This window comes from Vanessa cardui, chromosome 23 (assembly GCF_905220365.1).
Source record: "Vanessa cardui chromosome 23, ilVanCard2.1, whole genome shotgun sequence".
NCBI lineage: Eukaryota > Metazoa > Arthropoda > Insecta > Lepidoptera > Nymphalidae > Vanessa > Vanessa cardui.
The window spans coordinates 8,497,280-8,521,918 of record NC_061145.1 but is presented as its reverse complement, the minus strand read 5'-3'; the positions used below and the strand labels follow the sequence as shown (position 1 = coordinate 8,521,918).

The following is a 24,639-nucleotide window of genomic DNA, read 5'->3' as shown; positions in this document are numbered from 1 at the left end:
CCACCACGGTGTACACACCACTCGACCACGGAGGTCGTAGTCGAGTGGTGTGTACACCGGTTTTCATGGGTACGCCACTCTGAGGTCCCTTGTTCGATTCCCGGCCGAGTCGATGTAGATTACCATTAGTTGTCTATGTTGTCTTGGGTCTGGGTGTATGTGGTACCGTCGTTAGTTTTGATTTTCCATGACACAAGTGCATCAGTTACTTACATTGGGATCAGAGTAATGTATGTGATGTTGTCTCATATATAAAAAAAAAATTAACACAGCTACACTGCCCAGTGGTTAGAACGCGTGCATTTTAACCGATGATTGCGTATCAAACCCAGACAAGCACCACTATACTTATGTGCTTAATTTGTGTTTATAATTCATCTCGAGCTCGGCGGTGAAGGAAAACATCGTGAGGAAACCTGCGTGTATCTAATTTCATCGAAATTCTGCCATATGTGCATTCCACTAACCCGCATTGGAACTGCGTGGTGGAATATATTCCAAACCTTCTACTTAATAGAAGAGGAGGCCTTATCCCAGCAGTGGGAAATTTACAGGCTGTTACTTTACTTTACACGTAATAACGAACGAATAGAAGTCAGTCAGGTATAGTACGACACGACTTAGATGTAGCATCGGCAAGTTCAATAAAACCGATTACTGCCGATTTATACAACCAATAGAAGTAGCTCCCTATCGCGCCATTCGACACTATTCGTCGCTATAGATTCTCGCGTCAGTTCAAGCCGTGAAAGCAAGTGCATGTAAATATACATAAGCGTACTTAATTCGGATGTGATCGGTTTTACAAATTTTGCCGATGCTACATCTAAGTTGTGTCGTACTATACCACCTACTTACATACTTATATAAAAATATATCGTCGTCATTAGTAGTACTACAACTATACGAGTGAGGGAAAATCAGCTGTTATATATTTTAGATGTAACACATATGTAATAATGTTTGTTGCGCGTGCGCAGATGCAGGACGTGGTATACGATACCGGCGCTGGATAGCTCTGCGCGCGCAGCGCACGCGGCCGCGCTGCTGCCGAACGCGCCGCGACCCACCGCCATCATACACGCGGGGTGAGTGATACGGCACTAATCGTTTATTAACGGCGATGCGTAACACTAGGCAGCCTTGGATGGTAGAATTGTATATTGCTATATACAAGTGTGTTAAAATCAAGAGCTTTACCAATTTGTCAGTTTATATAATTTTTTTTTTTGTTTTTTTTTTTTTGTTGTTATGGAATAGGTTGGCGGACGAACATATGGGCCACCTGATGGTAAGTGGTCACCATCACCCATAGACAATGACGCTGTAAGAGATATTAACTATTCCTTAAAACGTCAATGCGCCACCAACCTTGGGAACTAAGATGTTATGTCCCTTGTGCCGGTAGTCACATTGGTTTTACAATGTATTCATATGAAAATCAATACAGAAACTGATTTTTTAATATGTCATTGTTTATCATTACATACTATAAAACAAAGCACCCCGCTGTCCCTATGTATGGTTAGATTATTAAAATTACGCAACGGATTTTGATGCGATTTTTTTTTAGATTGAGTTATTCGAGAGGATGGTTTTTGTGTACAATTGTGTATAATATACATAGGTAATATGGTAAAGAAACACTGATAATTTTAGAAGTTGCTAATGTGATGTCGTAAATAAACAAATTCTGTAGTATTCGATGTGGGTCGTTAAAAGGTAACTAGAAAAGCGTGTAGAATATTTGGTGGTAAGCTTTGTGCAAGCCCGTCTGGGTAGGTACCACCCACTCATCAGTTATTCTACCGCCAAATAACAGTACTCAGTACTGTTATGTTCCGGTTTGAAGGGTGAGTGAGCCAGAGTAACTACAGGCACAAGGGACATAACAACTTAGTTCCCAAGGTTCGTGGCACATTGCTGATGTAAGGAATAGTTAATATTTCTTACAGCGTCATTGTCTATGGGTGATGGTGACCACTTACCATCAGGTGGCCCATATGCTCGTCCACCAACCTATACCATAAAAAAATAAAATAATATGATGACGTCACTTGCCTCTTAACCTCCTATGCCTGCTGTATGTGGATTATATGCCCCACAGATTACAATACAGGCAAGTGACGTCACCGAACCCATTGCAACGCCATACTGTCCAAGTAGCGTTTTCACTTGCTACTAAAATATAGAACTTTTAATTCGATTATTTTCGGCAAACTTTTGGTTTGTTAAAAGATGTGATGGTGCCGTATATTCCAGCTTCGACGGTCGTCTGCGTTCGGACGCGCTGCTGTTCGAGACGGGCGAGAGGTGCGCGAGCCGGCGCGACGAGGCCGCGTGCCTCGCCAGCGCGCAGCGCGCCGCCGCCGCGTGCGTGTGGCGCGCCGCCGACCGCGCCTGCGTCGCCGTACGTATCGCGAGAGGGAGAGAGAGAGAGAGAGAGAGAGAGAGAGATAGATAGAGAGAGAGGAGATACGGGCGTTGTGTCTGTATATCTATACGTTCGCATGTCATATATCGCTCATCCAGAACGACATCCTCACAATAGGCTATTTGACAATGCGAAAAATAAATTGTTAATTATTGTAATCAATGTATATTATGAGTTTAAAAATGGTTATTTACTAATGAAACATGAAAATAATGCTTAATTTATTCAAAAATCAATAAATAAAAAAGCAAATTTTCAAACGTTTGTCACGTGACACAAAACGCTCCTGATTGGCCGGGCTTATGATGAAGTCACTTTCTTGTAAACCTTGCTTTTCTAGTATATGTACCACAGATGAAAATACAGCAAAGTGACGTCACCGACCCATTTGCAGCGCCATATTCTCCAAGTAGCGTTTTCGCGCGTTATTTAAATATGGAATTTTTAATATGATATTTTTCGCGAAATAAAAAAAAACAACTTTTACTGGGTTCCTTTACCTCTACCAAATAATGTAAAATGGATTTTAAAAACCAGTCAAATAGCCTATTGCAAAAATCTCTAAAATGACTTTTTCATTCCAAACGATCTCATTTCGTACATACTTTATAGTGTAATAATGTCAGAATTATTATTTCAATAGTTTTTGAATGACATCTATATAACATTAATTCTGAAAATATTACACGAGAAAGTATGTATGAAATGAGATCGTTTGGAATGAAAAAGTCGTTTTAGAGATTTTTGCAATTGTAACGATGTTGGTCTGGATGAGCGATATGTATCTACTTAAAGTAGGTATTTATTACTAATTATAGGTGGATATATCATTCCTTAAAAAGTAATTTAGTGATTAGTATAGTATGTTATTATCATAAATGTTAAGAGTTTATCTGTGGTATCAAGAAAAGTGTATAAAATAACGTAGATAAAAAGTTATATACTGATGGAAATTGAAAAATCTAAAAGTTGTCTTAAATTTTCGCGATTACACATTGAAATAAAACTACCTATAACGGATTTGAATCGCGTATATTAATTATTTTTAACATCCCGACGTTTCGAGCACTTTACAGCGTTCGTGGTCACGGGTAGACTGACTTTTAGACTTTTCAATAAAGGCGTGAACTATCAATTTACTCTGTAACTTATATATTTCATATATAAATAAATATTTGTATGCTTGATTATTTTTTTTAATATTCTCAAAAATATATTGCTAATCTAATAATGCACCAATGTCCTATTTCATATACATCAGATTATAATTTAAGAACAACAATAATTTTTAATTTACGCGAATAAATATTCTAATATAAAAGCGTTAAACAAATAATAGTGTAATAATTCTCGTTGCAGATAGAGGAGATCGGCTGGAAGCAATCATTCGACGAAAGTGTCAAGGCGTGTGTGAACGAGCCCGTGTTTGGTGAGCTCATTCATTTATTCAGTCAACAGAGTAAAATATATTGAAATAAATACATCTGATCGTAAACTTACCTTCCTTATTTTCTATAGCAGGCTATTTGAAAATGAGAGAAATAAAGTGTCGATTATTGTATTCAGTATATATTCTGTGTTTGAAATGAAAGTGATTATTTAATAACGAATGTTGAAAATAATAATAAATTTATTCGAAAGTCTATAAATAAAAAATCATCTTTTTAAACATTTGTCACACAATACACGAAACGCTCCTGATTGGTCGGGTTTATGATGACGTCACTTGCATCCTATCATGTCAAATAGCCTATTCTTGCTTAAAAAACGGCCGTCTTCCGAATCCTACGGTGATATAAAGCGATGTCAGTTGAGAGTGCGTGTTGTCCGCAGACGAGCGTCGCTGCGCACGCGCAGAGTACTGCTCGGCGTGCGTGGCCAGCGGCTGCGCCTGGTGCGGCAGCTGCCTGCCAACCGCGCAGCACTGCCTGCGCCGCGCGCACCTGCAGCACGCGCTGGTACGAACACCCCCCCCCCCCCCTTCTGAGAAGTTTTGGGAGACATTCCACCACGCTGTTCCAATGCGGCTTGATGGAGTACACATGTGGTAGAATTTGTATGAAATTGACCCCCCCCCCTCCCCCCCTCTGAGAAGCTTTGGAAGGCATTCCACCACGCTGCTCCAGTGCGGGTTGCTGGAATACACACGTCTCAGAATTTGTACGAAATTGACACGTGTTGATTTCCTCACGATGTTTTCCTTAGCCAGATGAATTATAAACACAAATTAAGCACATGAATATTCAGTGTTGCTTGACTAAATTTGTTTTCAATAACCTATCTAAGATTACAGATAGATCGCTATCCCCGATTGTCAGATAGAATTTATCTATCGTTAGTATGCGTTTCACAATCAAGGTAAATGCCATCTATCTTCGACCAACGATAGATTAATTTTCCCTCTCACCTATTTTAACTTCTTCGAATGTTTCGTTTCACGATAACCACGAAACAATGTCACGCTAGATTTCGTTATCTTTAGTTACTGAAACAAGGGATAGATAGATTATTGAAAAAGGTCGTAAGATGCACGCGTTCTAACCACTGGGTTATATGGGGTCTACCACACGTTTGCACTGATTGTAACGGAATGTGGATGATGTATGGGTGGCTTGGTGTACAGATATCGCTGTCGGTGGACGAGTGCGCGTCGGCGGGCGGCGGCGGCGAGGCGTGCGGGCGCTACCACTCGTGCGCCGCGTGCCATGCGCACTTGCATCGTCACCCGCACGTGAGTGCTATACCCCTTATTGTGGCATGCGATTTATATGTCAAATAGTTTTTTTTTTTTTTTTTTATTTATGGTACCAAAAATCAAAATCAAAGTATACTTTATTCAAGTGGGCTGTAACAAGCACTTTTGAATCGTCATTTAACAATTAAGTGAAGCTACCACCGGTTCGGAAAGTAGATTCTACCGAGAAGAACCGGCGAGAAATTCAGTAGTTACTCTTTTTCAACATTTGAATTTTGAATGACGAGCATATGGGCCACCTGATGGTAAGTGGTCACCATCACCCATAGACAATGACGCTGTAACAAATATTAACTATTCCTTACATCGTCAATACGCCACCAACCTTGGGAACTAAGATGCTATGTCCCTTGTGCCTGTAGTTACACTGGCTCACTCGCCCTTCAAATCGGAACACAAAAATACTGAGTACTGTTATTTGGCGGTAGAATAACTGATGAGTGGGTGGTACCTACCCAGACGGGCTTGCACAAAGCCCTACCACCAAGAATATATGACATTCCAAAATGTGTCATTTATCCCAGGAAGTAGTGTTAAAAACTATGTTATGCTGCTTGATTGTTATTTTAAGTAATTTCTCGTGGATAATAACTATCAAGGTGCCATCACTAACTGATCCTACAGTAGAGGCCAGTTGTCAGGCTACCTGCCCTTCTACCCCTTCTACTTATCGTATTTTTTTTCTTGTAAAATTAGTTGATGATCATTTGAGTAGTTATGTGAATAAGCGTAACAAATAACCCAACTCACATTTATAATACGAGATAACGTAGCAAAACGTCATATTCGTTTCGTTTTTCATTCAAGGGTGGAGTGTAATGTTTTACAGGGTTCAGAAGAGTTGAGTCAGCGAGCTTGTTACTGGGACTACGACACTGTTAAATGTAGACCTGCTAATTCTTCTACCGACATTAGGTAAGTATCTTATATTAAAATAAAAAATAAAAATGCACATATCGGCTTAGGTATAGCGAAAATGACTTAATATTCTCAGGACTTGGGGTCGCACTAGAAATACGCATCCCGAATTTAAGGTCGGTGGAGGGGGAAGGATAGGGGCAGGAGGGAGGGGAGTAAAACGGGAGTGAGGGGTAAATTTCGACAGAGGGAAGCAACCCCTTTAAAAAACAACCCCTACTATCTTCAAATTCGTTATGCGAATTTCTAATGCCAACCCAGGATTTAATTTGCTTAAATTATATCCCGACAATGTATCTCTTATACATTGTCGAGGGAATGAATTAGTGCTATTTATGTACCTTTTTAGAGAATAAAGATTATTTCTTTCTATATCAAATCGACAGCAAATTGTATATATTTTATTATTGTTTCTTCTCAGAAGTGTGGCCGCGACAGCGACAGGAGTGTGTAGTGCGGCGTGCGCCACGTTCCGCACATGTGCTAACTGTACCGCGGAGGAGTGCATTTGGTGCGCGTCAGCCGGCCGATGTGTCGATAAGGTGCGTATATGAATGATGCAAGAACTTAATTTTAAAAGGAATGTAAATAATGCCAGTACATCGAACGAGGGTCATATTCAGGATGTAATGCCAACACCCTGGACTTCGAAGAATGTGGTATAAGAGACTAAACAAAAGGAGACAATAGAGTAATTAAGAAACAATAGAACATTTGCATATTTTCGCTGAGTCCCACCACCATCTACAGCTGCCTATAAAAAGCCACACATTCGGAAGTAAATTCATTCATCCACTGGACACGAGTAGTGTAGTTTTAATTAAAGTTAATTTTTGTTAAATATTTAATGTAGATGTAGATTACAATTAGTTTTCTATGTTGTCTTGGGTCTGGGTGTTTGTGGTACCGTCGTTACTTCTGATTTCCATAACACAAGTGCTTCTGCTACTTACATTGGGATCAGAGTAATGTATGTGATGTTGTCTCATATTTATTTATTTATTTATAGACATTTTACTGCCAATATCAGAATAATTAATTACAAGTGGGCGTATATTCAAAGTATTGTTCACAAATTCAGTAAAGTTTTAATTAAGCAAATCAATTACACAGATAATTTCACAGTAGTTATAAATATCGTTACGTTAAAATATCACATACACAAACACACTTAGAACACTGAGTTTATTACGAAATAGGTAATACAGAAACTATTGGAAATTAGCGATTCGTCGCATACGTGGTGCGCGGGAAATCTTAAATGTAACTGCATTCAAGATGGCCGCCTCGCTACCCTCGCCGCGACGCATCACTAGAGCGCCATTCGACTTCCATTGACACTCTTTTCCAGCCAGTACGAAAAACAAGATGGCGCACCATGCGCCTTCATATTTATTAATAAAAATATATTTTTTTTTTAAAAAGTTTTAATTTTTGATTATTTTGACTCGTGAGTGGTCCCGCTGCCCGCAGAACGCGTATGGCGCGTCGTTCCCCATGGGCGGCTGCCGCGCGTGGTCGACCAACGGGTGCGCGGGGGTGGGGGTGGCGGGGGGCGCGGGGGCGGGGGGCTGCGCGGCGCATGCGTCGTGCGCGGCGTGCCTGGCCGAGCCGGCGTGCGGCTGGTGCGACGACGGCGCCGGCGGCGGCCGGGGCGCCTGCCTGCCGGGCGGGGAGCGCCGCCCCCACCACCCGCACGTCTGCCCTCACCGCAGGTGAGCCCCGGCTGACAGGTCTTATTATTTAAATAAAACTAATTATAACGGATGAATTGCGTATATTAATTATTTTTAAACATCCCGACGTTTCGAGCACTTTGCAGTGTTCGTGGTCACGGGCAGTCTGCCCGTGACCACGAATACGATAATTAATATACGCGATTCATCCGTTATAATTAGTTTTATTTAAATGTGTAATAATCGCGAAAATTTAAGACAACATTAGGTCTTATTATATACGATTGTACGCTTCGAGCATACTATTCGATACAAGATTTTGTAGATGATAAAAAAGCGTGGAGTTAATACCTGTCGACTTCCAAGCAGGATACATTAATTGAAATAATTGTATTTAATTAACATGACGTTGTATTTTTTTTAAATGTTAAAAAAGAGTAACTACTTAGTTTCTTGCCGGTTCCTCTCGGTAGAATCTACTTTCCGAACCGGTGGTGGCTTCACTTAATTGTAAAATGACGATTCAGAAGTGCTTATAAAAGCCTACTTGAATAAAGTTTATTTTGATTTTGATTTTGATGACATTTAAGTTTTAACGAGTCTCTGGACGGTCGCAGGTGGCACTTCACGCGCTGCCCGGCGTGCCAGTGCAACGGGCACGCGGTGTGCGACGGCGCGGCGCGCTGCGTGCAGCCGTGCGGCGCGCGCGCGGTGGGCGCGCACTGCGACACGTGCGCGCCTGCGCACTGGGGGTCGCCGCTCAACGGCGGCCTGTGCCAACGTAAGCATTCATCACTTGTAACTCACTCGCTCACTCATCACTCGCCTCAGCCGTCTACTAACTAGAGATAAGGTTGCAGATCCCAGGATTCAGTCTACTAAATGAAGCCTATATATTTATTTATTTAGAACTACCAACAAAAGATACAACAATTCGTGTACATCAGTAAGTTTTAGTAGTACATTTCATTTGTACTTTTACTTACAGGTAATTACAGCATGAAATTCGTTATAGGCAATCATCGACTACAAGAGTTGCATTAACAAAAATAATAGATATTCTATTGCGAAAAGAAAAAAACATGTTTACAAAATACAGGATTTTTTCTTAATTTATGTAAAAAATAAGAAATTGTAAAAAAGGAAAAAAGCTAATAAAACTGTATAAGAATTCCATTGAATAATCAAAGTAATGATGTCAAAAAATTGTTCACAAGTCATATATTGGGGTTTAATATAGATTTTTATTAGTACCAATCCAGTCTGAAATTTCTACTTGTACTTGATGTACGTGTACACTTATAAACCTGAGAAAACACATAAGACCATCGGTTCTGTGTCTGCACTGTTGGGTCGGATTGTCGTTACATCTGTTGGTTATAATATACACTATAATGCCCTGCGTAGTTGTCTGGTATCCCGGGACCTGACTTCCAATTCAATGTGTTAAACACCCATTGTGACTGTGATTGTGTGCAGCGTGCGAGTGCAACGCACAGGCGGTTTCGTGCGCCGTGGACACGGGCCGTTGCTACTGCAGCACCAAGGGCCTGGCGGGCGACCGCTGCGACAAGTGCGACAACACCAACCACTACCACGCCGATCTCTTCAACAAGGGTTGCTATTGTGAGTTACAACCCTACAACATTCACAGATATTATTATATTATAAGGAGAATTAGTGTGACTTTCCGAACGCCACGCGTCAAGCTGACAGATGTCATTTAAAATTCTTTCTCCTTTTTGGCGGGACTTTGGCGTATCATTGTTTTACTGTTTTGTAATATCATTAGAAAACCAGAAATTGATTGAAGTATTTTGTTGTTAATTATTATTATTTTATATCCTTGCAATAAATTTGTTATAAAAGTAATTTTGTTTTGTTAATAATATATTGTGTACAGGCTACAGTACTACAGGCACAAGGGACATAACATCTTAGTTCCCAAGGTTGGTGGCACATTGACGATTTAAGGTAATAGTTAATATTTATTACAGCGTCATTGTCTATGGGCGGATGGTGACCACTTACCATCAGGTGGCCCATATGCTCGTCCGCCAAACTATACCATAAAAAAAAACTACTATAATAGTGTAACTAAATTGGTCTTTATCCCATTTTAATGTTCCCACTCACTCACTCGAAATGTGGATATATATAATGCGTGGATATAAATATTTATTACAGCTTATTTATTATTTATCGTAAACGTGGCTTCGATCACCTAAAGTTACGTCATATTAAAAACAATATATTGACGACCTCCGTGGTCGAGTGGTGTGTACACCGGTTCTCATGGGTACCCCACTCCGAGGTCCTGGGTTCGATTCCCGGCTGAGTCGACGTAGATTATCATTATTTTTCTATGTTATCTTGGGTCTGGGTGTTTGTGTTACGTTACTTCTGACTTTCCATAACACAAGTGCTTTAGCTACTTACATTGGGATCAGAGTAATGTATGTGATGTTGACTCATATTTAAGAATTTATTGTTTATCTATATACATATATATTATGAACACAAAATGTAGGAACGGGGATGCTTGACGTCTCTCAATAGTGTATCGCACGTAACTTCAAAACTGAAACTTCACCAATCGGGCACACATGCTATGTGCATAAAAATTTTCAATAAATTGCCGGACGTATTTAAGCAAAATATAAAATGAACCAAGCTACCCAAATAAGTTAAAAGAAATTCTTAAAAAAAAAAATGCTATTACACCCTCGAGGAATATCTGACAGATAAAATTGTGATATAACCGTCCGTCTCTCTAACATTTGCTACGCCCTAGCAGGGTTTATTTCATGTAATCTAAAGTTTAATTGTATTTGTGAGCATGAAACCGCAAATAAATAAATAAATAAATAACAGACGACCTGGCGGTGGACTATCAGTTCACGTTCAACCTTTCGAAGAAGGAGGACAGGCATCTGTCGGCCATCAACTTCCGGAACGCGCCCGTGAAACCGGATGTGGACGCGGACTTCAGCATCACGTGTTCGGCGCACGCGCGCATGAACCTCACAGTGCGCACGCGCAGCGACCCCGCCGAGCGGACGCTCTTCAGTGACGTCAACTGCACCAACTTCCGCTACAAGTGAGTGCCCGCTGCCGCTATCTGTGCTGTGATTGGTTTATTTTCGAAAATAGAAGCACATCATTATTGTTTCGGCCAATCACGATTGAAATGGTGCACGCTCTTCAGCGACGTCAACTGCACCAACTTCCGCTACAAGTGAGTGCCGCGTCCGCTGCCTCAATCTGCGCTGTGATTGGTTTACTTTCGAAAATAGAAGCACATCATTATTGTTTTGGCCAATCACGCGTGAAATGGTATTTAAATGTCAGAAGTTTACTTGGTGGTAGGGCTTGCCCGTCTAGGTAGGTACGATTATCAAATATTCTACCGCCAAACAGTTGAAAATAATACTTAATTTATTCAAAAATGCATTTTTTTAAACGTTTGTCACGTGACACAAAACGCTTCTGATTGGCTGGAATTATGATGAAGTCACTTGCTTGTTAACCTTGCTTGCCTACTATACGTACCACAGATTAAAATACAGGCAAGTGACGTCACCGACTCTATTGCAGCGCCATATTGTCAAAGTACCGTTTTCCACAACAGCCTGTAAATTCCCACTGCTGGGCTAAAGGCCTCCTCTCCCTTTGAGGAGAAGGTTTGGAACATATTCCACTACGCTGTCCCAGTGCGGGTTGGTGGAATACACATGTGGCAGAATTTCTATGAAATTTGTCACATGCAGGTTTCCTCACGATGTTTTCCTTCACCGCTGAGCACGAGATGAATTATAAAGACAAATTAAGCACATGAATCAGCGGTGCTTGCCTGGGTTTTAACCCGAAATCATCGGTTAAGATGCACGTGTTCTAACCACTGGGCCATCTCAGCTGAAATGGTATTTAAATGTCGAATATCGTGTCAGCTCAGAAATTTACTTGGTGGTAGGGCTTGCTCGTCTGGGTAGGTACGGTTATCAAATATTCTACCGCCAAACAGTTGAAAATGATACTTAATTTATTCAAAAATCCCTTAAATTAACGTTTGTCACGTGACTTATGATGAAATCACTTGCTTGTTAACCTTGCTTGCCTACTATACGTACCACAGATTAAAATGCAGGCAAGTGACGTCATCGACCCTATTGCAGCGCCGTATTGTCAAAGTACCGTTTTTGCGCGCTATTTAAATATTGAATTTTTAATTTGATATTTCTCAGTAAATATGTACTATGAATAAAAAATACAACTTTTACTGGTTTCCTTGACCACTACTAAATATTATATAATGGTTATTAAAGGCCAGTGAAATAGCCTATTGTATAAATATATCATGCGTTTCCATTCCCGTACGTCAAACGAGACTCGTATGTAATGACGTAAAGGCCGTTCCTGTACAGGTTCGCGAAGTCGGAGCACGCTTTCGGCGTCGAGGACAACGTGACGCTGACGACGTTCTTCGTGTACGTTTACGACTTCCGGCCGCCGCTGTGGATACAGATATCGTTCTCGCAGTACCCCAAGCTGAACTTGCAACAGTTCTTCATTACTTTCTCGTCCTGTTTCTTACTCCTGTTGTTGGTCGCTGCCGCCCTGTGGAAAATAAAACAGGTATATACAACAACAACAACAACAACAGCCTGTAAATTCCCACTGCTGGGCTAAAGGCCTCCTCTTCCTTTGAAGAGAAGGTCTGGAACATATTCCACCACGCTGTTCCAATGCGGGTTGGTGGAATACACATGTGGCAGAATTTCTATGAAATTTGTCACATGCAGGTTTCCTCACGATGTTTTCCTTCACCGCTGAGCACGAGATGAATTATAAAGAGAAATTAAGCACATGAATCAGCGGTGCTTGCCTGGGTTTGAACCCGCAATTATCGGTTAAGATGCACACGTTCTAACCAATGGGCCATCTCGACTCAAATATATACCAAACAGGTATATATAATGTTAATATATAAATGTGAAAGTCAGACTGTTTGTCTGTCTGTTTGTTTGTCGCTCTTTCACGTCCAATCTGCTGAACCGAATTTGATGGAATTAAGTAAGAAGCACACTTGAACTCCAATAATGGACATAGTCTACTTCTTTGCCTAACACATGATAATCAACACCCTATAACACGAGCGAAACCGCGGGCGATTTCTAGTATATTTAAATTTATAACGGCTCATCAAGCACTTTTGATTCTCCATATAACAGGATTCAATTGAAAACAAAACTACTGCTATTGCTTATTTATCTATCATAAGATTCATAAGTAATAGACTATAAAATGTTTATGTTTAACTGTTGGTCTAAGATCTCCACGATGGTTCCAGTGCAAATTCGCAGTTGAACAGACAGACAGTGATTACTGGAACGTCGTGTATCTTTCTTCATACTATTAATAAAAGTTGTAACAAGTTATATTCCAAGATGATAATGTTAAATGTATGTTTTTCAGAAATATGATTTGTACAGAAGAAGGCAGCGATTGTTTGTAGAGATGGAACAGATGGCATCTAGACCTTTTAGTCAAGTCAGCATTGAACTCGAGAAGGGAGGCGGGGGTAAGTCATACGCTATACTTTATTTATTTATTTATTTGTAATCAATAGCGTATACAGATTATATTTGTACAGTTTTTTTTAATTACATGAAGACTATGGCCACAAAGATTACAATATAAAGTGTTTAATATAATATATTTAACAAAGTGGATAACAAAAAGAAAATAGGTTTAAAGAAAGTTGTTGACGTTTGGGACAAGAGAATATTCACAAGTGTATGGGTATTTGTATGTGTGTTTGTGCATGCGTGTGTGTGTTTCTGTGTGTATATGTTTGTGTTTGTTTATATTATATTCAGTGATTATTACAGTAAAAATAAATAATATATCTACATATGAATTGTATGATAAGGATAAAATTTGACGGTGCTTAATTCTATTCTATATTTTGTTAAATCAATTTCGTTGATTCTCTCTTACATATAATAATTGATCTTGTTAGATTTGTTATCTGTAGTCATAAATAAACATGGATAATGCTATGGCTACTGCTTAGATCAGTAATAAAATATTTGCCTTCGTATTACCAGGATGAGAAGGCTGTTTCATCCTTAACACAGGTTATTTACATAATCTAGCTAGGATGATCAGTTTGATACAAACATTTTACTGTATAAAGTAGCACTAAGCAATGTACCTTTACTGTAATGGATCATCGATATTGTGTCAATTATTTTTTATTGAATAAACTATTATTATATTATTATTATTATATTCGTTCGGTAGCTGTGGTATATCTGTTGCAAGGATTTTAAATTAACATGGTTATTTTTATTATTAAAGTTATTAATTTCGGGATAGTTACGAATGAACAGTCTCGTGAACAAGACATTCGTAGACAATGTCGAAATATCGAGCTCCACCGAATAATAATAAAAAAAACATGGTAAATATCCCGAAATTAATAACTTTAACTTTTTTTTGAGCAGAGATGGCCCAGTGGTTAGAACGCGTGCATCTTAACCGATGATTGCGGATTCAAACCCAGGCAAGCACCGCTGATTCATGTGCTTAATTTGTCTTTATAATTCATCTCGTGCTCAGCGGTGAAGGAAAACATCGTGAGGAAACCTGCATGTGACAAATTTCATACAAATTCTGCCACATGTGTATTCCACCAACCCGCATTGGAACAGCGTGGTGGAATATGTTCCAAACCTTCCCCTTAAGAAGGGAGAGGAGGCCTTTAGCCCAGCAGTGGGAATTTACAGGCTGTTACTTTACTACTTTTACTTTAATAACTTTAATATCTGTTGCAAGTCTAGAATAGACGTTAAACGTATGTTTCTGTACCAGGTAGTGGAGTCCCGGCGCCGGTCGCGCTGGAGCCGTGCCGCTCGGGTCGCGCCGCGGTGCTGTCGCTGCTGGTGCGCCTGCCCACGGGCGGCACGGGTCGCGCTCCGCCGCTGGGCGGGCTCGCACTCGCCTCCGCGCTCGTCACGCTCGGCCACCAACACGCGCACCACGCGCACCACGCCAACGCCGACAGGTGAGCCCACCACCACGCCCACGCAGCTCCGCACCAACGCCACCCAACGAACGCTCTCAGGTAAGCGCGCACTACGCGCACTACGCGCACCAACCGCACGAGATCCTGATAGGTGTACTCGCACCATCATTAACAAGTCGCTACTCGCTAGTCATTTATGTGTACACCGGTTAAATGATTCAGTTAAACAATAGTGGTAGGACTTCGCCTGTATTTAAGTTAGATGATCTTCGATTTCAAGTTCATAAGATGAGGTAGTCGTTGAATATTAGCTGTAAATGAGAGAAGATATTATTAATCACTAGTTATGGGATTGCTTCAGTCATAAAGGGACACCTCTGGCACTAACTCTGCTCTGACACTGCTTCCAGGTAGGCTATTCATATTAGCATATCACTTAACTAACTGGTGTATAAAACGTCACCAGTTGTAATATACTGGTTTGCGAATACTACCTTCGCTTATATACACCTTAACCATCAAAGCATCACTCAAAAGGCATCAAAAGATTATTAACATTGAAAATAATTTCGCAACAGTGCACACTAGTGGATATAGTACATTACCATTTACAGTATTTTTGCACATTAACAATCAGTAGCACTATGCGCACGAAACTCACGATTCCGCACCAAGCAGCGTCATTAGTGCGCATGGTAATAAACTAATTTTGGTTGGTCCGAAGGCGTTTTAAAATACGCAACACCGCTCGGAGTGTCAGGTCTCCGTGCGCCAACCTCAGCCCTTCGCGCACTAGCCGAACCCTCATACTGACAGGTAAGCTAACCTTAGCAAACTAACCGCCGCACCGAGCGCACAAACTACACTAACGGTAGTCTGTGATTGGTGGAAAAGGTCGGTAGAAGCAACATTCCGAATCGCTGATTGGTCAATTTAATCATCTATTATGATAATTTACTAGATAATAAATATAGTACTTTGATATGTATATCAATAGTAGCTTAAAACATGCACACATACGAATATTACAAATTTGAAAGTACCTTATTTTTTCACAATCAAACTGCTGAACCGATTTAGATTAATTTTGGTGTGACGATAGAGTTCCAGGGATCAAAGGCTACTTTTTTTAATTCACCCCTAGAGGGGGATATAATTAGGGGTGTCGTTTTATCTTCTGAAGGTGAAGTTTCATTAATTTTGCGCGGATAAAGCAGGTTCATATAGTAAGTAATTTAACACCAAATTACGAAACGTAAGTTTCGGTCGCTAGATGGCATTACGTGTACATTTAATCTTTTAGTTTACATTATTACATCCTATTAACAGCCTGTAAATTTCCCACTGCTGGGCTCAGATCTCCTCTCCCTTTGAGGAGACGGTTAGGAACATATATTCCCACTGCTGGGCTAAGACCTCATCTTCCTTTGAGGAGAAGGTTTGGAACATATTCTACCATGCTGTTCCAATGTTGGTGGAAAACACATGTGGCTGAATTTCAATGAAATGAGACACATGCAGGTTTCCTCACGATGTCTTCCTTCAACGCCGAGCTTGAGATGAGTTATAAGCTCGGCTTTGAACCCACTGGGTTACCTCGGCTCTTAGGTTGGAATCAATTTACAACTTTTCTTTTTCTCGATTTTCAACTGCACTATGTGCAAGCAAGCGGCAATACTGGTTGTGTTCCAGTATGAAATATAAGTTTATGTAACTAAAGGCAAAAGGGTCATGACATCTTAGTTCACAAGGTTGGCAGCATTGAGTAAATATGTAAACTATTATATTTTGAGGATCCTACAACTTAACTTGTTATATACACAAAGCGAAGTTGCGGAACAGTCATTTTTAAAACATTTATTTTTCACATAATAATTAAAAATATATTGTTTCAGATGGCGAAGAGATAACCAATGTAAATAGGATTGTATGAAGTAAGTGTACATAGGACACTCTAGTGCATTGCTCAATGGAGTTAGGACCATAATACTCAGACCGCTTCGTGCGTAATTACGGATAAGTTTTGAAATGGACGTTTACGAAAATAAACGATGTTTTATAACAAACGGTGACATGATCATAGAACACAGAATGTAATAGAAGTGACATATTAGCACACAATTTTTATTGCTATGACGTTGAAATATATGAAGTAGAAAAATATAATTAGTTTTTTTTTTATTTATAAAATTCAAAATACATAAAATTGTTTATTTCGTGGTCATTTTAAAGTGTTGTAGGATTGAGTAGCATTTCTAATATATTCTCTGTTCTATGGTAGTGATGAACGCTTAGAGTTTTGTAAAATCGTTAAATATATACAAGAGATTTTTCCAATGCGCTTATATAATGCTTGAATCGGAATTTTAAATATGAACTATCTCTAAAGCGGTATTCGTAAGATTTAAGCTCGAATATATTTAGTACTTTTTTTTAAATTTACAAACAGAATCTGAATTGTATTTTTTTTAATATTAATTTAATATGCGAAATTATAATAGGATATAGTTTATTAAGAAACTTCCGTTCGTGAAATTGCCAAATGCATTTATGCCAATAAAATGACATGTTTCTTTTTTGTATAAATTAAATATTTTTGCGATTTAAAAATTTTCGACTGAAATTGTTTTCTCCCGTATAGACAAATCCATTGCAAATTATTATGTATATTTTAAATTAGGATCTATTACATAAGGTGCTTGTTAAAATAACGTTCTTTTCCAGCGCCTTTTTAATAGATAATAAAATATATAAATGAAATAGTTCCCTCTTAGTCGGAAGACCAGTATATTAATTTGTCACCGATCAGCGTTTACTATTTAAGAAATTTGAATTCAGAATGTTTTTAACAAGCAAATAAAAAAGCACACATTTTGATTACACAATACATAAAATTTTTCAAATGAATACTAATAAATTAATTTAAATTAAGAACGTTACAGTGGATCTATAGATTAAGTTCGATAAATACACGTTTTATTGCATACACACACACACAAAAAAAAGTTGAATTTAAATTTAGAATATTATTCCGACTAATTGTAACTGTTTCGTCTGTAACTACAACGATGTGATATGAAACATCACAAGTTAACTTTATACGCGTACGGTTCTATCGATATTGTATACAAGATGAACGTACGGGACTATCGCGTTGTACAGATAGTCGATATCACAATACGTCGCTAGGACTTATATTATATTGTATATACGCGGTTCAGACAAAACTATTATATTTTTCATACGACTGAAGTGTAAAAAAAAATCGTGTATAAAGTCTTTATCGTGAAAGGCATTTAATTTATCGATGTTGTGTCGAATTGAATCAAATCACATCCCTAGTGTAGGAATCATATGTACATAAAAAAAAACTTTTTTTAAAAGACATTTCTAAATCTTCTCAACTCTATATTGCTACGGATTCTTAAACTTTAAGCTAAAATAATTTTATAGGATTAAAATTATTGTTATATATGTGTTTTCACATATCTATAGCTTCATATATCTATCTTCAGTTTCCAAAGCTCATCTCTCAAACCCTCTTCCATTTTGTTGGTCTATCTATTCTTATCTATTCTTATATATCTATTCTTGTACACTTAACATATTCTCAATATTATATTCATCTGTCCGCAAATGAAGAAGACCTCTAATTTTTCTTATGTTGTTTTTTTTTTTTATTTTTTTTTTAATCCACAGACTAAAAATACGTAATCATATTACACAATGTCTAGTGTAGAAAATCAATTTAGTTTTCTATTTAAAAATATATATATATATATATATATATATATATATATATATATATATATATATATATATATATATATATATATTATTATTAATAATTTATTTGCGTATGATAGTTGATGCTATATTTTCCTGTTTATTTTTTACATTAATATGATTTCTAAAACAAAACGTTCAAAATCGCATGTACTGACGATTGTTAGACGTTATCGTATTTATATGACACACACATACAATTACATTTGTGTGTTTGTGTGAGTCATATTGCAGCCTAACAAGTTCATGTAATAAGTATTGATCAGCTTTAAGCATTTTCTATCAGGTCTAGGTAAGTGACTTCCAAACTTGGCAATGATTAGTACTGTCGAATTATTTTAGCTTAGAGATTACATGCTCGAAATCTGTAACAATATTTTAGTATTATTTTTTTTAATGTTATTACAATTTATTTTTTAGTTTAAAAATAAGTCAAATTTTTTCTACTAGTAAATAATTTCATAATGCAATTTTATCACAAGTGTTCCTACCCCGCTTTCATGACATAATAGTTTGAGAAAAGTTCAATCGATTCGGACACAGCATCGTTAGTCTAGGTATTATATTATATTGTATAGTCATAGTAATAAAAAGTATTTTAAAGGAGAAGATAAATATCAATTATTAGAAGACGTTAGCTTTACTTTATTTTCATTTTAAATATCGAATGTTATAATTTTAATACCTACTGCCAATAACCTGTATATCTAGCTAAAATATAATTTTATGAGTATTTTATTGTATAAGGGATTCGACACACATGCACGACTGAGCTAAGCGAGATCGAAGCTTTAGAGACTGTAAAGCTACGGCCACAAGTGTGCCGTGAGCTTTCTTTGTTTGTTGGCGAAGGTCTCGCCTTGGCTTTATAGACGAACATTACGCTATTTGACTGGTTTTTAAACCCCATTTTATAATACTTAGTAGAAGTTAAGGAACCCAGTAGTATATTAAAAGTTATTTTATTACTAGTACATATTTGCCGAAAAATATCAAATTAAAAATTCCATATTTTAAAAGCGCGCGAAAACGCTACTTGCACAATGTGGCACTGTAATGGGGTCGGTGACGTCACTTGCCTGCATTGTAAATTGTGGTACATGTAATCCACATACAGCAAGCAAACGAGGTTAACAAGCAAGTGACGTCATCGTAAACCCGAGCATAAACGTTTTTAAAAAAATGCATTTTTATTTATGGATTTTTTCAATAAATTAATGAATATTTTCAATTTTTTTTTAATAAATAACGATTTTTAAACTTAAAATAAAATATACTGATTACAGTTATTGACACTTTATTTTAGTCAAATAGCCTATTGAAACGTACTTGATTCGGTCGTGTGTGTGTGTTTGATCGTTATTAGATGAGCAAATTTTGACGATATTCGAGCGTGTATGATGCGTGCTATGTATATGACAGCGTGTTTATTTTATAAAACGATTAACAAAAAATCCGACGTGTCAAAATTTGCTTCCAATCGGAAGTAACGTTAACTAAAGTTATGTAAAGACGTTTTTTTTGTAAATTGCACGATTTTATACTTTATCTACGACATCACAGTTTTCCTCCTTTATGATCTCCTCATTTTTTAATTATATTATTTCTTTTATATATATAGCACGACACAACTTAGATGTAGCGTCGGCAAAATTCGTAAAACCGATCACATCCGAATTAAGTACACTATCCCAAATTATCAATTTTTATTTGTTATGTGAATATGATCTTTACAAAAACGTAATAACTTGTAATATCATATGACCTCGGGTTGGACTGACGCGAGAATCTGTAGCGACGAATAGCGTCGAATGGTGCGATAGGGAGCTATGTATTTCTATTGGTTGTATAAATTGGCAGTATTCGGTTTTATTGAGGTTGCCGATGCTACATCTAAGTTGTGTCGTACTATACGATTTTTTTTTCAATGGAATATAATTTGAATGTGTTTATTTAACTTTTGAATTGTTTAATTCGAATATATAAGTGCCTATATAGTAATATTTGCGTGATTACAATTGTCATTACAATTAATTTTAATTAAAACTGCCATTGAAAGCAATTGGTATGTATGGCAATATGTCCTTGTTAAATTTAAGTCATGTAATTAATGCATTCTCATTGAACGCACATTGTTTTATGATCGGTTAATATTTTAATTGGTAAAGAAATTTAATTTTCGAACTGATACGTTTCTTAATTTTTTAGGTTAGACCATTTTGTCTGAATACACTTTGACTTAAAAATATGCATGATATGATTTGGATGTTATATTGCTGTGCCACGAGAGATATAACATCTTGTTTGCTGTTCCTGGTGAAATAATGAAGGTATAGAGCTGTGTTGCAGAACTGTCGATAACTTTACTATCGACAGTTGACCTTGAAAACTATTCAGTATATCGATAGTATCATTGTAATCAATACTATCGATAGCTCTCTGTGAGCAATACTATTGAAAACGTCGATATTCTAAATAGCAATTATAGTTAAGGTCAAAAGTAATGGTTTTTGTAATAATATCGATATTTTCAGTATTGCTCATAATCAGCTATCGATACTATCGACATTATCGCTAAAACCTAAACTATCGATATACAACACTAGTACAGAGTAGCTTAAATATCGTAAAACAGTCAAATATACTTTATTTATTTTATTTATCAACTAGAAATGATTTCGGTCAGAGAAACAAGCGACACGGCATATATAGTGCTCAAGTTTGTACGTGAACATAATCCCAATAGAATGGATGATCAGTGCTTAGAAGGATATCAGACGCAGGATTGGCGACTTTACGTGCTTCCCCAATAATTATCTTTTTAATTATTTCGTCTCTCATTAAATTTAGTGATGTCCCTAAAACGATTGAAATATATATCGATTGAAAATATTCAATGTGCGATGTCACAGTAATAATGATTTAATCTAATGACATTTTAGTATATTTAATATTATTGATAATATAATATAATATATTATTTTATTAATAATCATGCTTATTTTATATGTTTATTGAAGGATCTGACGATGTTGTATTAAATCAATGATAATTTTTATGCTTTTGTCTCATTCCTGCGTGTTGACGTGACTTGTGCCAGAAAAGGATAGCAATAGAGCGTCAAATTATTAGTATGATATTGTAGTCATGTATTGTCATCTTTTTCTTTCACAAGATGTATTGATAAGCGGAAAAGAGACAACGATATGTAAATTGAGAAACTCATGTTAATCTAATTTTACTAACAGTGTTATTATTTTTCTTTCAAATGTAATATTACCTTTTTTCTTTTAAAAGAAATCATAAAACTTTTATATTGCAAGCGTAAATTTTAATTTAAGGAGAAGTACGTAAATACATTAATAATTATACATCACAAATTAACTATCGTTTTTAGTTTTTTTAATCAGACAGACATATTTTTTTAACCGAAATTCCTATGTTATAATGGCATTCTCTCATTCATCAACATCATCATTCATCATATATAGATTATAGATACATCACAATAATTTAATACTATGTTCCAATAGCAGGAGTAAAGTTAAACAAAACTTTTATTGGTCCACATTTCCCCCACAAGGGGTGGTGTATGAGACTCACTAGTACCCAAAACTCCCAGCGTACTACACTGTAATACCCACTAAAAAAAACCAGATGTATCAAACCGTCTTTTCGAAATCACAGATAAAAAAATACTTTTCATTTTCATATCTGATATAGCACTACAAATAAAGTTACATCTTAATTTTGAATAGAACACTTTTATGATAGTTTTAATTAACTTTTAATTAATTATGGTCGTATAGATGTTTTGTTTAATTTTACTCCTTCATTTGGAATCGTTTATAGTCTATGTTCTGAAGTATTGTACACATACGTAATATATTTCTTTATTATTATGTAGTTCAATAGTCTACCTCAGTCTTTGTGCTCAGTTTAAAGCAATATTCGTCGGTGTCGTTCGTATTAACACAAATCTCTCGACTAATGCATTTTATTATAAAAGACGGTATGTAAAGAAAAAAAAAAGTTCAAAATTAGTGAAATAATCTTTCGAAGTGAAACTTCTTTGAGTTTCGAATTCGGAATATGAGTGCAGCGTTGTGTAACGCTTCGATAAAAAATTCACTTGTTGGATTTGCACGCGTTTTAATGTTTCAAATACGATTTGCATTCAACAAGACTTAAACCAATACCTGTTCAGGATATTGTAACAAAAAAAACTATTATTTGTATAAATTGAATGATATTAAGACTATTATATATATTTAGGGATTGTTGGGGTCGCAATTTTTATATTTTTAATGTAGTTTTATACATTTTTTTTAAATAGCAGATTTCATTTGTATAATTACATTATGTAAATGTAAATACAGATTAAATAGTGACAGTTTTTTCGTTTTTAATTAAAAATGTAATTGTTGACCCTGGCAACACAGTGTGGACAGAGTTGTAATAGTTTCATAGTATAGTATAACAGTGCAATGAATATTTAATTTAATTCGATTTTCAAAAATTTAAATTATACTTATTTGAAATATAATTATAACATGTCAGTAATATAAATGACATTGTAAATCTAGATATGACTTTGATTTAAAAAGTACATTATTTACTTGTGTAAAATTGTCCTACTAATATTAATAATGCCAAAGTAACTGTATGTTTATCTTACAAATAAACCTCTTACTCTGATATCAAGATATCGGCACTAAATTTCATATATATTTTTTTATTTAATTAAAAAACATTACAATAGCTTGTGGGATATCGTATACAGATATATATAGGCAGCTAAGTAAATATATTTCTTTCTTTTTACTTTGAGATCGAATCATAATATATGTCGATTGGTGGGAGGCATATATTGATATAGAGTTGAGATAAACAATCATTACATATATATGTTCAATATATATTCATATGCAGCTATATAATGTAGTATTTTATTTTTCATTAAATTATTTGCAAATGTTATTAATTAATTCATTGTTTATTTAATGACATTAAATTTTGTTCGCATTTAACGGTACTGGTATCAATGAAAATGAAATTATAAGACCCTGTCCACACTACAGTGTACTATATATGTTAATGTAAAGTCGGATTAGGTAACTAAGTGTAGTGTAAGGCGTAACGAACGATGTAAATATCCTGACATATAAATTATTGTATTTCATAATAAAAATTTAACTATAAAACTGTGATTTATTTTATGTCCCTATTATATCTTTATTTTTCTTGGTGGTAGGGCTAGGCCTACCCAGGTACCACCACATCAGATATTCTACCGTCGTATTCAGTATTGTTGTGTTCCGATTTGAAGGGTGCGTGAGCCAGAACTACAGGCACAAGGGACATACCATCTTAGTTCCCAAGGTTGGATTGGCATTAGTAATGCACGGAATGGCTAATATTTCTTACATCGCGATTGTCTATGGCCGGTGGGGGCTACTTACCATCTGGAGGCCCATATGCTCATCCTTCAACCGAGCCAAAAAAACCATCGAAAACAATTTCGGAAATATGACGCTGTATCCTACCTAAACTTTTAAGTTTTGTTGTGTGAGTTTATAATGATAAATATTGAATGTCGATACAAAAGAGCCAGTGTTTATCTCCACGACGTACCAGTAGACTTTATCTAAAAGGCGCGTCAATTTTACATTTCGAAATTCAAAAACAACTTCGCTTGAAAGACAAGAACTATCCTTTTTTTTAAATTCTATGTCAATTTGAAATGATAACATCTCGTTGGATATCAGCGCTGCAGAAATAAAACACTCCTTATATGGTTAAGGTCCAAAATTAAGGGCCTGAGACTGTATAGTCCCCCTTACCTAGTTATGAACTAGGAACATTACAGGAACATTTATTATAGAAATTATAGTGAAAGAAGTAATTTAACTTTGTCGATTAATACATTTAAATATGTTAAATAATACTTGCATACTATAAAAGCAGCTTATAATCGTTGATATCCATAGACAAGAATAGATTCAAAAGTATGTAGTTTTTAATGCTTTTAGGAGCTTAA

At 36.6% G+C, this 24,639-nt stretch overlaps 1 protein-coding gene across 1 annotated transcript in view; it reads left to right on the top strand.

Moving 5' to 3' along the window:
- The window catches only part of LOC124539863 (attractin), a 31,472-nt gene extending 14,526 nt beyond the window's left edge, over positions 1 to 16,946 (top strand). The window contains exons 12-27 of the mRNA XM_047117220.1: positions 981 to 1,088; positions 2,263 to 2,410; positions 3,794 to 3,863; positions 4,268 to 4,392; positions 5,058 to 5,165; positions 6,019 to 6,104; positions 6,529 to 6,649; positions 7,581 to 7,822; positions 8,401 to 8,564; positions 9,263 to 9,409; positions 10,658 to 10,883; positions 12,193 to 12,418; positions 13,259 to 13,364; positions 14,660 to 14,852; positions 15,538 to 15,629; positions 16,709 to 16,946. Coding sequence (XP_046973176.1) covers positions 981 to 1,088; positions 2,263 to 2,410; positions 3,794 to 3,863; positions 4,268 to 4,392; positions 5,058 to 5,165; positions 6,019 to 6,104; positions 6,529 to 6,649; positions 7,581 to 7,822; positions 8,401 to 8,564; positions 9,263 to 9,409; positions 10,658 to 10,883; positions 12,193 to 12,418; positions 13,259 to 13,364; positions 14,660 to 14,852; positions 15,538 to 15,629; positions 16,709 to 16,746 — 2,200 coding nt within the window. The 3' untranslated portion in view covers positions 16,747 to 16,946. The remainder of the gene's footprint in view (positions 1 to 980; positions 1,089 to 2,262; positions 2,411 to 3,793; positions 3,864 to 4,267; positions 4,393 to 5,057; positions 5,166 to 6,018; positions 6,105 to 6,528; positions 6,650 to 7,580; positions 7,823 to 8,400; positions 8,565 to 9,262; positions 9,410 to 10,657; positions 10,884 to 12,192; positions 12,419 to 13,258; positions 13,365 to 14,659; positions 14,853 to 15,537; positions 15,630 to 16,708) is intronic.
- The last annotated feature ends 7,693 nt before the right edge of the window (positions 16,947 to 24,639 follow it).